The sequence below is a fragment of the Numida meleagris genome, chromosome 16 (genome assembly GCF_002078875.1).
Source record: "Numida meleagris isolate 19003 breed g44 Domestic line chromosome 16, NumMel1.0, whole genome shotgun sequence".
NCBI lineage: Eukaryota > Metazoa > Chordata > Aves > Galliformes > Numididae > Numida > Numida meleagris.
The window spans coordinates 9,831,784-9,852,110 of NC_034424.1; the positions used below are offsets into that span (position 1 = coordinate 9,831,784).

Genomic DNA, 20,327 nt, shown 5'->3' on the forward strand with positions numbered 1-20,327 from the left:
GCTGCTCGGCGCCGGGCGCGGCCTGCACCAGGGCTCGGCCCGGCCGGGCTGCTGCTGCGCCAAGCGGGGCACGGGCTGCGGGCGCGGGTGGGATGCCGTCCTCTGGCCCTGGTGTGCTGGGGAGTTCACTGGGAATTTTGTTATCGGCTGGTTATAGAGAATAGCAACAATACTGTATTAATTGTGGTCTTTTGCTGCAAGTGTTTACGGTGTGGATTTGCTTGACTGTTGTTTTTTTTTCACCTGTTTGCAGAGGTTTCTGCACAGCTGGAAGTGATCAGCACATGCTGTCTCTTTACCATCCCCGTCGGGACGGGGTGCTGAGCTGCCCACGCTCTCTTTGCTCCCCTCCTCCGTTCCCAGTGCTCAGTATCTCTCTGTGGTGCCCAGGAAGGGTCACGGGGACCCTCTGAGCTTCACCCCCTCCCATGCTTCCTCAGGGCCAGGACAGTTGCAGATGGGTTGTGATGGTGTGGGGCCTGAGGAGGCGTTCACTGCACGGGCGACAGCCGTGTGCCTCTGTCCTGTGTTTAACTAGTACTGCTGTGCCCAGCTTTGCGATTCAGTGTTGTCCCTGCAGCTCCTGGCCGAGATGGCCTTACCCATGAGATGTTCTGGGGTGAAGGATCATTTTGAGCTCTTGGAGGTGTGAAGATAAATACAAAATGTTCTGGTTCGCGGCATGCACTTCTCTAAGCGAGTCCCAGGCTTCAGGCCTTGCAGCCCCCGGATGTGGAGATGGAAATAACTGACCTGAGTGTCACTGAAACCCTGGGGAAGGTCGTCTGCATGTGGAAATCTATTTTGGTTTGAAATAGGATACCTCACAAATGGGTGTCCCCAGTTAGAACTGCTGCGCAGCAATTCGAGATCTCAGTTTTACTCACTCCATGACTTGTGTTCCTGTTCCATTCAGGTCCATCACAGTGTATGGGGCTCTAGCAGCTGGTGTAGGGACAGCTGTCTAGAGCATGGGGGTGTGGGTCACTCCTGGCAAACCTTTGTTTGGGTGAAAGATGACCCTGAGTCTGTCTGCTTGTGACCAAGGTGTGTCCAGGGCCCTAACCATGTGTTCTGCCATTGGCTCCTAGTTTTTCTGACCCAAACGGCCCTAGTCTGTGCAAGCAGCCATGCTGTGCCTCCTGATCAGAGTGATGGAGCAGAACCCATGCATGTGGATGAGGTTCCAGTGGCACCCACTCCAGTTTGGTGGGACTGTCTCCTGCACGGTGCAGGAACATACTGAGGTAGCTGGTATTTTTTTTTTTTTTTCAATTTTGCCTTAGCTCGTGCTTTTGATGACACCAAGCTGAGTGGTGCAGTTGACACAATAGAAGGGAGAGATGCCATCCAGAGGGACCTGGACACACTCAAAAAGTGGGCACACGAGAATCTGATGAATTTTAACAAGGCCAATTGCACTTGAGTCAAGGCAATCCCAGGTACGAGTACAGTCTGGGAGAACTCCTTGAGAGCAGCACTGTGGAGGAGGACTTGGGGTTCTGGTGGGTGAAAAGCTGCAACAAGCCAGCAGTGTGCACGTGCAGCCCGGAAAGCCAGCAGTATCCTGGACTGCATCAACAGAGGGGTGGCAGTTGGGTGAGGGAGGGGATCGTCCCCCTCTGCTCTGCCCTTGTGAGGCATCATCTGGAGTACTGCATCCAGGCCTGCAACCCTCTCAGTACAGGTGGGATGTGGAGCTGTTGGAGCGAGTACAGAGGGCCACGGATACAGTCAAAGGGCTGGAGCATCTCACCTATGAAGATGGGTTGAAGGAGTTGGTATTGTTTACCTTTGAGAAGAGAAGGCTCCAGGGAGCCATCATTGTGATCTCCCTTCCTTGAAGGGAGCTTACAAGCAGGTGGGGGACCAACTTTTTGCGTGGTCTGATAATGATAGGACAAGGGGGAATGGCTTTAAACTAAAATAAGGTAGATTTAGGTAAGATGTTAAGAAGGAATTTTTTACTTAGCAAGGCTCTGGAACAGTTTGCCCAGAAAGGTTGTAGATGCCCCATCTCTGGAGGCATTCAAGGCCAAGCTGGATGGGATCCTGTGCAGTCTGATCTAGTGGTTGGCAACCCTGCCCATGGCAGGGGAGTTGGAGCTAGATGATCTTTAAGGTCCTCTACAGCCTATGCTGTTCTGTGATTTTCTGCTCTGTAGGACGAGCAGGTTGGTGCCAAAGCCCAGTTGCGGGAAGAGCCAGTGAGCCTCTTCTTTCTCCTGGTCCCCGCTGTGTAACCTCAGAACCTGGCCTGCCTCGCTGCAGTGTGAGGCTTCTACAGCACATACATCAGGCACTGGCCACTAGCCCACCGGGAGGGGTGGACTCCTGGACTTGTCTTGCTTCTTGAAAAGGAGCATAGAGAAGGAGAGCGCTCTGTGAGCTCAGTGTAATGTGTGCATTTCTGGAGCTGTGCTTTTGTGTGTGTGGCCCAGCTGTGGTGCAGTTGTGTGGGTGGTTGGATCACTGGGGCATAGCGCTCCACTCCAAGTAGACAGTGAAGCCAGCAGGAAAGTGTGGCTGGGATCGTCAGAGATGAGCAAGCAAGGAAACAGTTGAGAGAGAGCACAAAGAGGATGTAAAGGGACGGCTCAGGGGCTGTGGTACAGTGAGGCCTGGATCTGGGCATAGGCTGTGCTGGGGGCTTCCCGCTGCCGCTTTATTACATGGTGCTGTGCTTGCAGGTCATGGCCCCCAGCCTGCGACTTTAGGGCCAGGCAGAAAGCCTCTGCTGGTGCATGCTGCAGTCTGTGGCCAGAGCGGAGTGTCCCTGCGCACGAGGCTGCCGGGAGCTGGGGTGACTGCCCCGCGTGGAGCCAGCCTGATGCAGGCTGCCCTTGGAGCTGTGGTGTCAGGGTTGAAGCTTTTCTGCTGAGGGACTGGGGTGGTTTTGCTGCTGTTCAGGGAGGTCAGCTTCTGATGTTCCTGGGGCCGCTCCAGAGTGGGAATCTCTCTGTGCCCTGGGCCAGTACTGCACTGAGCGAGTGGGCCTGAGCTGGGCCTCTTCCTGCACAGGACTGCATCCGGCTTCCCCAGGCTGGGAGTGGGAAGTGCCCTGCTGCTGGGAACGAAACAGCCTCCAGGGAATGTGCTCCTAGCAGTGGGAAAAATGCTGTGATTGTTTGGGGCCGTTCCCAGATTCAGCCTGTGGGGGGGCGGGGTCCGACCTTTGGGGAGCACGGGGCCGTCATCAGCCAAGTCCTCAGGCACTGCTGCCATGCAGGCAGGTCAGTGCTGCGGTGTTTGAAGAGAACTTCACTAAAACAACAAGCTGTCTAATGGGAGTATTTATAGAATCCTGTTCCTTAATTTAATCTGCTCTTTCACTGTTTGTTTTTTATTTTTAAGTTCAAAAGTGTGATAGCAAAGAAACCAAACTTTGCAGGCACCCGAGGGAGAGTTGAAATGTAACTCATGGTCTGCATCAGCCCAGAGCTCTGCTCTGACCTGTGCCAAGTTCAGAAAAACATTTACCGAGCACGCAGGCCAGTTCCTGCTGCCCTGCACCAGCTCCAGCTGCATCCCAGTGCCCTGCGGGTGAGAGCTACCCCGCCATGTTGCGCAGTCTGGGGTCGGCCCAGTGCCACCCTGCAGGATGCCGTGCTGGGTGCGTGGCACCACCAGGAGGAGGCTTCGTGTGGGCCCTGACCAAGTGTGGGTTGGTGCGTGTACTGGGTGCTCACCCAGGTGCTGGGGTAGAGCTCTGTTGGTGATGTTCTTGTTACCGTGTGCTCGCTCCCGCTGCTTTGGAGGCTTTAGGCAGTCTGGTTTGGTTGATTGTATGGCATTGTTATTTGCATAGGGCCCAGATTTGCTCTTTTTTGTTGCCTGCAGCACCGTTTTGGTTCAGACTGGGCACTGTGAAGTGTAAACCCCGGTCCTGCTGGCACCATCACTCACCTCTGCCTTTTTAGAAGCAGTAAGTAACCTGCCATCTCTGCAGCCCCAGTGCTGGGCTTGGTCCCTCTGAGGAAGCCCTGCCCTGCAGTTTGTCTGCCTGCCAGCCTACAGCAACGCTCATGCCAGGTGCTGCCGTTGGATCCGCAGTGCTGGGGGGTCCTGGGGCAGTCCTGCCTGAGCCTAGGGGCCCTGCCCTGCTGCCGCTGCAGGAGGATGTGCCGGGGCAGGGGCACCTCTCCTCCTCTGTGAGCTCTTCTGGCAGCTCTCCTCTCCTCCTGCTTCCAGCAACAGCATCTCTCCAAGATGGGTTGGTTTCACCTGCTTCTCTCCCTCTTTGTGTATTTCTCTACCCTGAAGTATTCAGTGCTGTTCTGCCTTGCTCACGGGAGATGCTCGGGCTCCTTCAAGGCCTCTGTCTGCTTTGCATCAGAACATCCTGTTGCTGCTTCGTCTGTGTTCCCCTGATGCTTGGGCACTCCACCACAGGCACAGTTTTGCATACAGACACATCTGTGCTGCTATGCAGCTGTGGCTCGGTTCAGGGGGGTGTGGTGGGGCTGAAGCCTCGCGAGAGCCCTCATCGTGCCCAGCGCCTGTCATGGATGGGAGTCTTGTGCTGAAGCTATGGGGAGCAGATTTCTTGCTGCTTAAAATAGCAGAGCAGCTTCAGCCAGCCTGAGTCAAGGATGGAATTTGTTCTTATTTGGGAGGGAAGGGATGAGCTTGGGTTTTCCCATCATTGCTAGACGGAGACCAGCCCATGCTAAATATCCTGGAAACAATAAAATCAATCTAAGAAGAGGCTGCTGATCCAAATTCCAAACCTGTTGGGCATTGCACAAGCGTGTCATCTTATCAAAAACAAACAAAAGCACAGAAGGTGTGTCTACCTGATCCTGCATTTGACTTGGCAGCCTGTGGTGTTTGGGCACAGGTGCTGTGGCACGCATGTGGGCTCCCAGTCCTCTGTTCCTCCAGGGAGTGCGTGCTCCTGAGCAGCCCTTTAACTCTGCTGCTTTCTTTCAGGATCAGTCCATAATGCCTGAAGTGCGAGATCTCTCCGATGCCTTGCCTGATGTGCCGATGGATCCCATCACAGGGGTTGGCGTGGTTGCGTCCCGGAGCCGTGCGCCAACAGGCTATGATGTAGTAAGTAGAGCTAGTTCAGCTGCTGTTGCAAATGCTTTGGTTCTGCATTAATGAAACTTTACTCTGCTGGGAATGGCATCTCTTCCAGCCAGGATTTGCCATCAGACATGTTGTAAGAAGTAATTTGGTGTCCGTATGCCCACCTTTCAGCCCGGGGCACTCAGCAGCGCTTTCCCTGGGTGGAGGTCTATGGGTGCAGTTGTGCAACTTTGTCTGTGCTTATCCTCCAGAGCATAATTACCTGGAGGAGGGGCTCTGAGAAACAGCTGGCTGCTGTGGCATGCAAATTTAATAATCCTAGTAACTGCCATCCTGAAGGATTCCTAAGTATCGCACAAATTACATCTCCAAATAAATGGATCCCGCATCAGCTGTTTAATCCCACATATCAGCACTGCATAATAATGATGAGAAGCTCCAGATTGGGAAGCAAAGAGTTTCACAACCAGCTGAAATTGCAAGGGCAATTTTGATGGACAGAATGCAAACCTCTAAATTAAGCTTTGGCAGGAGGCTGGGCAGCAGGAAAAGGCAGCTGGATCCAGTGGAGATGAATATGTGAATAGATAGATGGAGGTCATTGTTTAACAGCTGCTTGTTTCCTGGATTAGTTGCTGTATAACCAACAGAATGATTTTATTTGCCTGTAGATGAGTGTCCTAAGCAGCAAAAGATCATGAAGTACTGACTTTGCAGAGCAGTGTAGGGAAGGTTTGGCCTGCAGCTCTTCTGTGTGTCCTGCTCCAGCTATGCTGCATCACACCTCAGGTTTCAGCGTCACACAGCTCGTGTAGCTCACACCCTCACAGCCCTGGGTTGCAGCATGCCCTGTGCTGTGTGAGAAGGAAGAAAATGGGTCGGGTTGCAGTAAGGAGGGGGGAATTGTGAAAAGGCTCCTGAGAGCCAGAAGGTTTTTTGCATTTACTGCATTTTTCTGAGCACTGATTACCTGTGTGATCCAGGCCGTGTAATTAGCTGCTTGCCCTGATAAAGGAGCACGGGGCAACGTGAGAGACATGATAACAGAATAGTATTCTGCCTAAATGACTGGGCAGAGAGCTCACTTGCCCCAGATAGCATGTGTGGGGTTTAATGGGGGCTGCAGCGCTAACACTGTTTAAACTAAACAAGATAAAAGATTCTTCCTGGGGCTTAATCCAATTATAGTGGTATTGCAATAATGCTCGAGAATGTGGGTCGCTCTTTCCTAGGGGGCACAGGGAGGAGTCTGCCTTGCCTCTGATTTTTGTCTCACTTTGTGTTTACAAGGAACTCTCTTCTGACCCTGGGGCCAGCAGCTCCTGCTGTAGGCACTGGGGTGTCTGCTGCCTGCAGCTGCTCTGCCTATGTTCTGTGCATGCAGCAGAGTAGCTCTGCTGGGGTCACAGCTGGTGTCCTCCCACTATGCAGTACCTGTGGTGGTGTGGCTGCCCTGCAGTGTCCTTATGCCCGACCCATGGATGGGTGCACTCAGGGCAGCACTCCCCTCAACCTCTAGAACGCAGGCTGTAGTGTCTCAAAGCAGGAAGCCAAGCCCGCCCTGACCGCAAGTTGCTTTGGGATGTTCTTGCCGTTCCCTGGGGGATCCCATCCCTTTGCCCCTTGCCGCAGCATCCTGCAGCACTCCATTCCAACAGTGAGCTCAGAGCTGTGGGAATGCTTTTCCTCTTAGCAGTAATGAATTGGGTATTGTGTCATTTTGTTGGTGGGTTTGAGTTCTGTGATGGCATAATAACCGGTTCTTTTTTTCTGAGCCAGATGTATTATATGTAGGCTTTATCTAGTCTTCCTGTCATCTGTGCACTTTCCACAACATGCAGCCATTACTGCGCTATTTCACTTCCTTCCGCCCGGTGGAGGCCAGTGCCTGGGGCTGCGGCTGGGCCCTGGGGTGCTGCTCACCCAGGTGGGGGTGGCAGGCCCTGGGGGGATCTTAGATGCTTTTTTTTCATCTTTTAATTTTTTCTTTCAGTAGCTTTCTTGAGTATCCAAAAAACTTTCCTTTCTGTCTGCTTAGAAAACAGCTACTGGCACTTGAGGACGGATCTTTTAGTAGCTGGAGCACCAAAGAACGCATTTTGCCAAAGCATACAGAGTGTGTCTGAACTCAAATTCCTGAAAATCCACCCTAGCTGACACTGCTGAGTGCAGAGGTGGGCGGGAGGGGTGAGTGGGGAGCCTCACAGCGTGGCACAGGCTGTGAGCAGCACAGACCAGGCTTTGCTGCAGCCTCGCTGGGTGTCTGCAGAGCTGTGAGTGAGGGATCCCCTCCTGCTCTTGGGGTTTGGTACATTCTGGAGCGGGAAGGCATGAAGAGCAGCTGAGACGGCCCATGCCCCTGCTGCCCCTCGGTCAGGTCAAGGTGGGTGTGCTGGGCACCCAGCACCAGGCACCAGCTCTCGTCTCACATGTTCAACCCAGGCAGAGGACATGGCCGGGCCTGCTTGGGGCCGCAGCCCCTCCTCATCCCTTCCCCTTGGTGCCGCCTCCAGGGCCATGCCCTTGTGCACAGTGCTGCTTGGGCACAGCTCCACTCTGAGGCGCTGGGGATCCTCCTCACCTGCAGGTGCCCAGAAGAGGATGCAAGAACTTTCCTATTTATGTTATTCTATTTTCTTTCCCCATGAGTTTTCTGACAAGTGAATGCGTGCTTACATCCAGGCTTAGAAAATGGCTTCAGGATGATGCAAGGCCACAGTGCTCAGGATTAATTGCTGCCGTTGGTGCCTGCAACTGTTACGTTTCAGCATAAACAGGAAGGGTTCTCTTGGCCTGCCCTGCCCATGGCCACTGGGAGCCAGTAAGACCCAGACCCCCCTGTGCTGGTTTCCTGCTTGCAGTCCTAGAGCACCGTGAGAGGTAGTTGGGCTGTGTAGGGCAGTGGGGGCATCATGGCTGTGCAGGAGGGGAGCAGGGGCTGATGGGTCGAGTGCTTCCCTTGGGAACTCACTGGGAAACTGGCTTCAGCTGTTGTGTGTGGTAACTGTGGAGTTAGAATTGAGGGTACTTCCCTAAAAGGGTTTGTGGTGTGGCTTTGCTGTAGTTTTAGTGTTGCTTTTTGAGGGTTTTTTTTTTTTTTCCATCGCTGTCAGGGTGGGACACTGCTGGGTTCTGCTGCTCGGGGCAGGCACTGGTGGCACCTCGCAGCCCACACTAGAAGCTATTCCCATGCCCTGTACCCAGGAATGAGCTGAGCAGAGATTTGTGAACAGAAGATGCTGAGGCATGAAGAGCAAACCATGCACTTTGTTGCCTTTGTGTCAGACAGACATGTGTTTCTCTCCTGCACTTTGGATAATGGGAGGGTCTCACTATGCGCCTTGCCTCCTACACCTCGCACAGAGCCTCTGCCCTACAAAACATGGGTGCAGGCAGTACCAACAGATATCAGCTGCTTTGTTATTGGGCTGCGCAGGGGCCAAGGTCTCACTCAATTCAGTGGGATCGCGGCTTAGGAAACAGCAGAGGGGAGGTTTGTCCCTTCTGAGAGGCATTGGGCAGTTCTGCTGTGCTTACTGTCCTGTTAGACTCCTGATGGGAGCTGTCAGTGGGACGTTAGGGGAGTGGATGGCTTGTTTGCTGTCCCCTCTGGTTAGCCAGCATTCCCCCTAGGGAGGGCTTTCTGCCCCCAGCTGCTGGCACAGCCGTGCTCTGGGTCCTGGTGCCCCTTGTGCCATGCTCTGAGCCAGAGTGAATGACATCTGCTGCCGCCTGCCTTTCTGTGCGCGTCTGTCTCTTCTGTGCAGAACCCATGGTGTTTCCCTCGCCCTCAGTGCAGCGTTTGCTACTGATTGTACTGAATGCAATCGCTGTCACAGCTCCACGATTCATTTGATGTGATGCTTTAATCTGGTTGAAATTGTGTGTAAAATCACAAAGAAAGACATAAAGATTTTTACAGGAGGGCTGTTCTTCCAGCTTCATCCTGCCGGAAGTGGCTGTGGCTCCTGGGCAGCCTTGGAGCTGTCACTTTGAGGGTAGCTCTCCAGTGCTTTGTCAAAATGGACCCCTCCTCGCAGCTTGCACAGTGTGTGTAGCGTAATGAATGCCTCAGTATGCTGACTTGTCCAAACTATTGTTTGGAGACTGCACCAAAGTTGCTGTTTCCTCATTAGAATAGCTTTTGTCAGAGCATCTTTAATCAATGGATTCCCCGGAGACAGCATTTTTAGAACTTTATCATACCTCTGCTTGGAAGTTCTCTGCACTGCACCTTGTGAAGAAACTAATGAGATGCTGTGAGAGTTCGGGCTACTGTTAATTAGAAAAGGTCTGAGGAAGAAGTACTGCACATACATTTACTTTATCTTGGCTTACACGTCTCCTCTCTCCCTCTGTCTCTTCTTTCCAGGTTGCTCAAACAGCAGATGGCCTGGATGCTGACCTCTGGAAGGATGGCCTGTTTAAATCCAAGGTCACACGATACCTATGCTTCACGAGATCATTTTCAAAAGAAAATGTAAGTCCATTTGCTGAGTGTCTGCATGATTTGCATCTGTGCCTGGTGTGTTCTTACCTGTGCAATGATTAATGTTATGGAGCCAATTATAATTCAAACAAGTGTTTAGCTGAATTGAGGTGACTAAGAAGGCAAACTGCAATGGCCAGATACTTGTGTTTTGTCTGTATTCTTTGGGGAAGGAAATCACTGGCAAAATCTGTAATAAAAGCAGCAGAAAAGTGCAAGTTTGCATTTCAGCAGCTCCCTTGCACGTGTGTTTCCTGTTCTTACAATGAGAGTTGTATGCTCCAAATGATGATGAACCTCTAGTTCTAATCACTTGGAGAAGTGTGTAATGGTGGTAAGAAAGGAAATGCTAGCTTCTGAATCCAGGGGCATCATACATGTTTTCTTCTTTTATTTTTTTTTTGAAAATTTGCCCACGTTGTACATACACTGCCCTATACTTGTCATCTTCAAGTATGGCTGTGAAACACTAGGCTTTTTTTTGATCGGTGGCAGTTGTCTGCTCACATCTCCTGTGGAAGAGAGGAGACCATATGCAGTGAGAGCCTGATGCCTTCTGCTGTGTTCACTTAATTTTTCAGCTGAAGGTAGTGTGAAAACTTCCTCCTTTCCAGGAGGAACTGTTTAATTCTACAATGAATGCACTCCATCTAGTGGGTAATTCTGCTTTTCTTGGTGTTTTGGATATTCTCAGGGACTGAATTCTCAAGGGTATGGAGATACCATTTTGTACTTGAGCCTTTCCCAGCAACAGAAAAGCAACTGTGACTTCGGAGGCCTCACAGATCTTTAAATGAAAACCAAGGGCCTGCCAATTCCCAGCATTTGACCTTTATTCTGTCCACTTCCCTGACTTCCTCCAGATTAAAATAAAGCTCTAAAGCTATGCTTCCTGGGGTGGACAGACAATAATTGTGCATTTCATCCTTGAGTAACTACAATAGCAGGAATAATAGCCCAGAATAGGTAGGGAGGATACTAAACAGAAAGATTTGTGATTATTTGGTATTAAGTTTGTCTGTGGCTACCTTAAATGCAAGGTTGTCAGAAATAATTACAGGATAGTAGCAACTACTGGCTATCAGAGACAGTTTAAATCCCCTCAGTCAGTGTCTGTTGGGCTTTGGCATGAATCATCTGCTCAGCATGGTTTGGGAATACATTCCTCGTATTTATGAAGAGTGAATTAAAGCACATGTAGTGGGAGGGCTGCGGGGGTCTCAGCTGTGCAGCAGACAGAGGTGCAAGGAGCAGCACAGGCGCTGTGCCCTGCGCTGGGGCTGCAAGGGAGCCCACTGGGGCAGGCGCTGGGCTGGGGCACCACTGGGCAGCTGCTGTGCTGAGCCGTGCTCCTGCACCTGATGGCTGGCGAGGAGCTCCCTCTCTTCAGAGGCCAGATTTCCCAAGATTGGTCAGCCTGCTCACACCTGCAAGGATTCCCTCCTGAGGCTGCTCCTCCATCCGAGCTGAACAGAAGGTGCAGAATGCAGCTTAGGATGAAATTTTATTTTTTTCTGTATTGTCTTCTTGTTTATAAAGGCTGCATAGTAACTAAAGCATAGGGTTTTTTTCTTACATACGTGAGTATAGATTGCTGGCAGCAGTGTTGGCTTTAATGAGAACTGCAAAGAAAATCTGGTCTCAAAACAATTGTGGAGGTTGTCATTCTGAATTGTGTGTTTAGCTCTTCAAGCCTTGATTAATAGGACAAGGCATCAGTTCAGAATTCATATGGACTCAGATGAAGTTCTTTGTTCCAAATGGCCTGCTTTTCTGGAGCACGGCTGTGTTTGGAACTAGAACTGTCTTTATTCAGTCCTAATTAGCTAATGCATGTAATAACTTTGGCTGTGTCTGCATGAACCATCTTCCTGTAATGCTTTCTGCCATTGTTGTCACAGAATTGTTGTGTTGCTCTTTTAGAAGCAGTGAGAACACTAAGGTTACCTACTTAGCTGTTTCTTTTCTCTCTTTAGAGTCACTTAGGAAACGTCTTGGTTGACATGAAGCTCATTGACATCAAGGACACTTTACCCGTGGGCTTCATCCCCATTCAAGAGACTGTTGACACACGTAAGTTGAGGCAATTTCTTCAGTCCTATGCCCTGGTGCCTGCATGGTTGGAGGGCCGTGTCCTGGGCAGAGGGATGCTCTGAGCTCAGCTGCTCCATGAGGCACAGACACGTTTTGGGGTAGCTCTTTCCTGTACTCCCCAGGCTCACTAACACTGCCCGACTGCCACCGGACTGCTTGCATGAGTGGAACTGGGGTTGGACTGGGCCAGTAAGTGACAGAGCTGCTGTGCTGGGAGATATTCACAGGCTTGTACTGAAAGCACAGGGTTTGTACACAGTGCTGTGCTCATGCACGTGCAGCTTTGTACCGCCTGCACAAACACAGGCACAGGCCTCAGCACGGAGCACTGAGATGTTTGAGCTTGCTCAGAGAAGCCAGGAAAAATACTGTCCTCACTTCTGCAAGGCATTAGTGGCTTTCTCACAGTGTTTAAGAGAGCAGTTCCCAAGCAGTGTCTTTCGATCCCCTGCCTCGTGGCAGAAGCCGCTGATGCTGTGCTGGGTCGAGGCAGCCTGGCCTGCCGCGGACATTGAGTGCTCCTGGCTCCCAGTGCAAAGGGGCCCGGGGAGCAGCATGGGGCAACTGGCTGGAGGGGCTGTGGGGCATGGGGTGTGACTGCACAGGGACTACGCAGGGTGCATGCTGCTGGCACCTGTCCTTGTCAGTAATGAGATCCAGACCCGTTATGGACAGAAAAGAGGCGTGTGAACCTGCTCTGCAGGGAATCATTCATCCAGGTCTGCAGCAAATAATGATTTTTTTTATTCCCTGATGACCTGGTTCTGATTTGAACCCATAACCCAGAAGTGAAAAGTTCTACAAACTGATACTGGGTTGCCTGGGCTGTCCCCCTTCCCTGGAGAATTCCTCAGCAATTCCTGCAAACCACTGGGAGTATGGGGCAGTTGTTAGCTGCTGGTGCAGTCTTGGTAGCAGTGCTGGTAGAAAGGTGAGAGGAGAATTTGTTCTTAATTTAAAATGCATTGGATTTGCAGCCCATATAGAGGCGCTGTCTGTATTAATGAAGTGGTGCGTATCCCTGTCTCCATTAGCATGACTGAACACATTTCGATTGATTGTTTATAATATGTTTACTTAAAATTAACTCAGGTTAAGCATGAGTAATTAATGGATTCTGCTCCTAAACCAAGTTTGCTTCAGACTGCAGACTCTAGCCAAGTGTGGAAGAGATTGAAGATGAAAGCAAACACTTGGCTTTGTACTTGCTGTGAAAGTCGAATAAGAGGCACTAGTTTTGTTTAAAACTGAATGTTTTGGTTATGTGAGTTTCTGTGTTCTCCTCTAAGTGACACTTGACTTACAATAAATAGATATAACATTCCATAGTGGGTCTTGACAAAATTTGCAGATGTGAAAGCCTTAAACCCTGAAACAGTATCCTAAAATCTGTTTTAGACATGCCAAATAAAGGCCTTAATTTTTCAAAGCAGGAGTGGACTAGAGTTTAGGGGCATAGGTATTCAACATCTATAAAAAGCAGCACTGTGAATGCAGAGGTGAGTGCACAGCTGCTGTACTGTGACACACCTCACTGCTTGTACACTTGTTGGTACTGGACGGCAGAGTCCAAGGGATGGGTTGCTTTCTCCAAGATACAGATTATAAAACAGGAGGAGCCTACAGAGATAGGACTGCTTGCCATCTGGTGAAGCGAGGGCATATTTTTATACTGAAGGATATTTATTCGTATTAAATTAGAGGGGTTTTGTTTTCCAGGTGCTGTCAGATTTTCATTCATTGTCTGCACTTTTCATTTTTCACTTTATCTGTAAAATTCTGTCATGTCTTTTAAGTGTCTGCATACACAAGTGAAAACCTCACCTTGCTGGCATTGAGCCCCACAGATTATTTCGGAAGAGGTGAAGCGGATCTGTATCTGTGTACCAGTTCCACATATTATCCTGTGACTGACCCTTAACTGGATGGGGATTATCTGCATGCAGACAGACAGCAGCCTTGTTATGCATCAAGTCATGCTACAGATAAGCCTTAACTTTGATGGGCTGACTTATTCATGGTGGATAACATGAAAACAAGTGAAATTTCCCTGTGATGCACCACAAGGAAGGGCTGTGCAGTAGATGCATCTATTCTCTGAACACATCGCTGCCCAGTTCCTCTGTTGGGGTCCCAGCAGTTACTGCTTTGTAAATCTGGTTTTAACCCTACAAAGATGCCACAGCAAATGCAGTGGGAGTATCACTTCAGCGCTTACTGACAGAGTCAGGAGAGGTTGTTAGCACTTAAGATGTGTGAGAGTTGGACAGGTGAGGTTTATTACTAGCTAGTCTACATGGCAGCGTGTTTTCTGCCTGCTCCTCAGCCCAGTTTGATCGGCTGTCTGGAAGCACTTGGCAGAACAAACTGCCTGGTTGCTTCAGCAGCTTGCAGGTATGTTCCTAGAGGCAGTGCCTGCAGAAGAAACGTTTAGATACCGAGTCTGGTGAGTCAAATGCTACCTTAGAAAGAGGAACTGAATGTGAGAAATATATCATAGAGTGGCTTTGGTTGGAAAGGACTGTAAAGATCGCCCAGTCCCAACCCTGTGCCATGAGCTGGTTCTGACCCAGTGGATCAGGGTGTCCAGAGCCCCATCTAGCCTGGCCTTGGTATGGGGAAATATAAGAACCACTTGCCACTTCTTTTCTCTGTGTAGTGTGCTATCGTATGTATGATGTTTTGTCTTCTCTGCAGAGGGAAGTAGGGACTGTTGGTTTATCACAGTGCCCAGTGACAAATCTCATACAATATACAGAGAGTTCCTGATAGAAAACTTCTTCAGTCATCAAATGGCGCTGTGCTGTCTGGTTTGCTGACATATATCTGTTTTTTGGCTCCCGTTTCCTGCCATGATTATCTGCCTAGTATCTGGAGAGACAAGAAATAACATTTTTACCCTGATCTTGCATAAAAAAGCCAAACAAAAAACCTCTGTCCTGTGTTGTTTTTGCAGAAGAAATAGCTTTCAGAAAGAAGAGGCTGTGCATTAAATTTATCCCTCGAGATTCTACAGAGGCAGCTATCTGTGATATCCGAATCCTGGGGAGATCTAAGCAAGCCCCTCCTCAGTATACGTTCATAGGGTAAGTACCCCTACTCCTGAAGCTGCTCCCATATTTTCAGTTGTAGCAAGGCTAAGAGCCTTATCTTCCTGTAATTACTAAGTAGGTGTTTATAAGAACTGGAAAGGTCCGTGTGAGTACAAGTGTTACTGATTGTGATGTGGGAACTAGTTAACCTGGAGTCACTGACCCTGGAGGTTTCCAAGGAATGTTTAGAGGTTGTGTTGAGGGACATGGCTTAGGGAGAACTATTGGTGATAGGTGGATGGTTGGACTGGATGATCTTGTAGGTCTTTTCCTACCTTGGTGATTCTATGATTTTGTTGTTTTTTCAATAAAACTAGTTCTTGCTAACAGAGATGATTATGAAATTTATCTGTGCTTGATAGTTGTGCATGTATGCACCATTAATGTCTTCTGTGTTGACTGTGCAGCGAGCTGAACAACATGGGCATCTGGTACCGGATGGGCAGAGTTCCCCGCAACCATGAGTCTTCACAGCCTGCTGCGCCTTCCCAGGCGCCATCTCCAACACCAGCTCCCAGCCTGCCAAGGTGAGTTTTCTGCTTTCCAGCCCCTTCTGCTTTGTGCAGCATGGCATATTGTTGTGAAGAGCCTTGCATGGTGGAATCAAAACCAGGGGCACCGCCTCATTATGAATAACTGCGTGGTATACTTGGTAGTTTCAACGTACGTGTGAGTTACCCCAGAGGGTGGGCCAGAGCTGTAGGCAAGCTGATTTCTGTCTCCTTGACCAAAGAGAAGGAGAAGTACGCATACAATCTTTAATGCGTAGGGAGACAAGTTCTGCTCATTCTTCAAAATCAGTCCACTCGTGCTTTGAAGTAGTAGCCCTATTTTTTTGTTTCTTGAACCCATCCACTATGCTTCAGTTTTGCAGTTGACATTGAGTGTGCAGAGCAGACTGTTCACTGTGCAGTGAATGACAAGAGCAGCAGTTTTGGGCAGATGCTGGCACAGTGTCTGTCCAGGTTGTTTTCTCTGTGTTACAGAATATCTGTGTGTGTACAAATGTATGCGCAAGTATACTTAACATATAATAGTAGTCCTATAATGACAGCTTAACTTGCTGGATTTCTCTGGAGAAAACAGTGTTGTTAAGCAACAAACCAACCTAGACAGATGTTAAACTGAGCGATTTATACTCCTGGATTTGATGTGAAAGCACAGTCATGTAAGATCGGCTTCTACTGGTGAGGCTGGTCACACTGAACTCCTGGCCCAGCCATTGCCAGGGATCAGCATATTTTCTACGGGTCCCTTTGGGTTTTTGCTTAGTAGAGCAAAATACATATTTTTGCATTAGTCATTTGGTGTACTGCAAGTATGTTTACAGTATGACAGTAACTGCTGAGAGCTAGAACTTCAAAGGAGACAACAAAGAGTAATTCCAGGGAAGCTGTATACAAAGGTCACCATTGTTCCAGAGAATGATGCTTTTAAATTGCTTTCAACTGTTCCTGAAAAACCTATTGGGTATATTTATACAGCAGGTGTGCATATTAGAGCCCTCACCTGCACCCCAGACTTAAATCTGCTGCCTTATGGTTTCTCTTTGTCTTCTCCAAAGAGTTTGGGTGCTTTTTTCACCAAGAGTTTTGCTCAGTCACCAGCCATGCCTCGGCACCCTGCTTGCTGTCCTTCCTTGCCAGGTGCTGTGCAAACAGAGCTGCTGCCTTGTATCCTGAATAGAAATGTAGGCAGAAGAGGTGAAAAGTCATCAGGCTTCTGGGGACGTTCTCCTGTCTCACCAGGAGCTGTTGCATTGTTTCGAAACTCCGCTGGTCATAAGCTGTGTGCTGGCAAGGGCCTTGCAAGATCAGAGAGAGAGATGTCCTGATTTTAGAGCGCAGCTCTCTCTTCATTTTCTATCTGCAGAAAATTCCTGCCTGGGCAAATTTCCACAATAAAGAGAAAAATTATCATAGCGAGAGAATGTCAATGGCAGTCCTTAATCACTAAGTGTGGAAGGGTCACTTTATAGCTGAGCAGGGAAGGCTGCAGAACAGCTTCAGAGCTATTGGGAACAGGGCCAGAATTAGAGCTCAGAGCATCAGCAACAGTCTGAAAAGAAGTGTTTACAAGGCTTATATATTTTATAACCTCTTGTTGTACAGTTTATGGTTTACAATGGCTGCAAGGAAATTGGATCGGTTTTGTTTTACTTGCCAAATAAAGCAAATGTCAAAATAGTCAATATAAAATGTATTCTAATTTGGCTGAGTTAAAACAGCCAGTATGCAGTGGAATAATTGAATGTTACATTAATGCCTCCTAGTAAAAACCACCTGTCTGTCGTCAGCTCCGCTCTCATGCCCACCGTGTGATTTAGAGAGAACTTTTACACCACCAGCCTGATCATTCAAAGCATCTTTCATGTCTGTTTTTTACTCTGATTATTTATTATTCAATATATTTTTTAAGAAATAGAAATATATATAAGGGAGCACTCTGTGAATATTTCATTATTACGGGAAACGCATGCTACTCGAGAAGCCTTTTCTAATGCTATATCAGCAGTGTGGTAAGTTACTCAAGTTTAATGTTTGTGGAAGATTGTAGTCACAAGTAACCTCTTATTTTTACATCACCATAGAGATACACGATTACAGCGGTAGCCAGTTTGCCATTTTATTCTGTGTGGATGAATTCTGACAGGAACAGCAGTGAGTTGCTCTGCTACTGTGAGTGCTAAGACCAAACAGGCAAGCAGTGCAAAATGGAGCTCTGAGGAGATCCAGCTGTTAGGCCAGTCAGGTATTTGTGCTGTTCTCTTCAGTTGCTGGCTAGCGTTATAAAACAATTTTAAATCAAGATGTCGTGCTTGGGTTCTTCTGAGCAATTGTTAACTCTAGGTATAAACTAAACATGTAAAACACAGCATTGAGCTTCTGCACAGCAAACCTGTCTGCTGGGGAGAGCTCCTTACAGCAGGAGGTTTTTGTTTTCATACCAGCCATGTTCGCTCTGCTGGTCCTTGATGCAGGTTGCTGATGGCCATCAATGGAGGCTCATTGGAGCTTTGTTCTGTGTCACAAGTTTGACCTCTGCAGCTTGCTACTTGGCAGAACACTGCTTCCTTTCTGTGCCGAGGGGTTATGGCTCACATCAGAGCTGCACAAGGGGAAGCTTTGTTTGATATTCTTGCTGGACTGCACATGTTATTTTCTGGCTACTTCTTGGTGTTCCATACTGCAGGCATCTGGCTCAGTGGTCTCTAATGGCTGCTGCAGCACGCCCCAGCAAGGATGGCATGCTGTGCTGTTCTGCAAGGCATCAAGCTCCTTTACTGCCTTTTCTGTCCAAATCCTGTGACAGCCCCTTGGCATTAACGGCAGCCTGGAGAAATGCCTTTGGAGACTCCCATCCTGGAAGGCTGCTACTAAAGAGCTGTTCCTGTTGACTTGAGTCACCAGTGAATGCTCATTGTGAGTGTCTTCAGTTCCACCACTGTGAGGCATGTGGCCTCCAGCGCTAACAGTGACGCTTCTGCTTGTGACTGCATTTTGGGCAACGGTAGGTAATGCTCCCACAGGAGAGGTGCCAATAACAGGCCATTCACCTGGCCTTTGGCATGCTTCTGTTTCATCCAGCCTGCGAGTCAGTGACTGCAGTGCTTGTGTTGGGGACCTGCAGGAATGCACGTCAGCAGCACATAAGCAGTGCCTCAGGGCTCAAGATCCTCACTGGCTGGCAGAGGGCTGCTGTGCAATGTTCCCTTCTTCCTCAGTCCACTTCCAGCTGGATCAGCTCCCCAGCTCCTGTGAGCCCAGCGCTGACCTCCGTTCGCTTTCCCCTGTGACTCCCTTGGCAGCTGCAGCTCCTGCGGTGTGTGCAGCCCTTCGGGAGCCGTGGAGCACCACCACCGCCCGGGCTGCGGCCGTTTGTCAGCTGCAAGCAGATGTCAGTCAGCGCCGCTGAAGGGTGCTTTGCAGTGACAGACATAATTGCACTTAACTTTGTGTGTGGATGTTATCAATCTGTGACAGATACTTTGGGAAATGGAGCACTCTGATTGCAGATGATGTGTCACAGGCGTTCAATCTTCTTCTTGGAGAGACCGGGATTCAGTCACAACTTTTACTTGTTGATGTCAGGTTTTGAAAATGTCGATTGTCGCTGACCCGGGAGCCGCTCTGTCACACGGCGTGCGGGGCTGTCACCTGCGGCGTGCTGGGAGGAGGAGCTGCTGCCGCCGGCATCTTTGTGCCGTGTGGCCATGGCAGGGCCTGGGCTGCTCTTGGCCTGCAGGTTGAGCCCGCAGCGAGGGGCTGGGCAGCTGCTGCTGGGGCCCACCCAAAGGGCTCAGGGGCTCCAGCCCGTCCCCGTCACCAGACAGAGAAGTCAGATTTTCAAACTGGTTTATTAATGGTGTTTGAACTTTGTCTTGTGGGCTTGAAAAGCGATCAGCGTGTGGCTGCCTGCTGCAGGCTGATGACGTGCAAGAGGTGGCAGCTAATAAAGCAGCCGTGTGCCTCGGCCTAGTGGCACGTCAGCCCCGCTCTGTGCAGTGGGCTAACTGCGGGCAAGTGGAGGCCTTGCTTTCCCAGGTTTGTAAGTAGCAACAAAAATATTTAGAAATAACAGCGTTAACTTTATCTTTAAGACATTTAAAACAGTTTTGTTGAAGACTCTGTAGAGGAGAAGGTTTTGAGGTTTCAGCACTTGCCTGTTCCAGTGAGGAGCACAGCTGGGACTTCATGAAGCTGCCATTGAGCAAGGACAGACCCTGCTGGCAGCCTGGTGGCCAGGGCGCTTCAGCAGCAAGGGGTCTGCCTCCAAGTCCTTTATCTGAATGAAACACTGCCATGTAAAGAGTGCTTTGGGGTGGATGGCTTTGATTTGACTGGAAGCCATTCAGAAGCTTGTCTGAGAGAGCTCTGTCAGTCCAGTCCCTCTACAAAGCCATTTGTTCTGGATGGAGATACATTTTTCAAATAAGTTTTACTCTAGAGCTCTTTTGATGAAACTAATTTGCAACTAATAAAATCTGTTCTTTGACTTGAATGCTCAGATCACTTGAATCATGAAATGCAGCCAAATATTCTTGTTTTTAAATTATTTACCCTGTAAGAGACCAAGGATGGCACTGGGACTGGGATGGCATCGTAGGCTTGGATAGAAACCAGTGAGACAAACGTTCAGTTGAACCTTGGAGGAAGCATCTTCCACAGACCCACTGCCGTCACTACAGTGAGAAGCAAACTTACAGGCAGATGTGTGCTGTGTGTACGCTGTGTGAGCACGGACCCGGTGCCTTGTTTGACTGGGTGAGCAGCACTGGCGTACGTTTATCCAGAGTCTGCTTCCCATAAGGAATTTGTTATGAAACTACACTGACTGTATGGCTTGCATCCAACTCAGCTGGATGAAGACGTGCAAAAATTGGTTGCAGTCCAGTATGTTTTAGTGGCAGAAAACGATGATTAGGAAAAAATGTTTAAACAATATGAGTGGTTTCCAGGCACAAGATTCCCTTGTAGCACTTCAGAAAGAGGAACGTTTACTGTAGTTAGGAAAAGTTTGATTGATTTAGCTGATTTTGAGGATGCATTGAAAAATTTGGGGGAGTGCTCTAGGTGAAGAGGCTTCAATATCCTTAGAATCATTTTTCTTTATAGAGC

At 49.2% G+C, this 20,327-nt stretch overlaps 1 protein-coding gene across 4 annotated transcripts in view; it reads left to right on the plus strand.

Annotated features, from left to right (window-relative positions):
* The window catches only part of MVB12B (multivesicular body subunit 12B), a 50,061-nt gene that overhangs the window by 601 nt on the left and 29,133 nt on the right, over positions 1–20,327 (plus strand). Inside the window, exons 1-7 of one of the 4 annotated variants that reach the window (XM_021413688.1) lie at positions 40–1,442; positions 3,841–3,925; positions 4,933–5,055; positions 9,407–9,514; positions 11,500–11,596; positions 14,574–14,703; positions 15,117–15,236. In XM_021413688.1, the coding sequence (XP_021269363.1) occupies positions 4,945–5,055; positions 9,407–9,514; positions 11,500–11,596; positions 14,574–14,703; positions 15,117–15,236 (566 nt within the window). In that variant the 5' untranslated portion in view covers positions 40–1,442; positions 3,841–3,925; positions 4,933–4,944. Of the gene's footprint in view, positions 1–39; positions 3,926–4,932; positions 5,056–9,406; positions 9,515–11,499; positions 11,597–14,573; positions 14,704–15,116; positions 15,237–20,327 lie in introns of those variants that run through there. The other 3 variants (XM_021413689.1, XM_021413690.1, XM_021413687.1) reach the window with 3 other exon arrangements.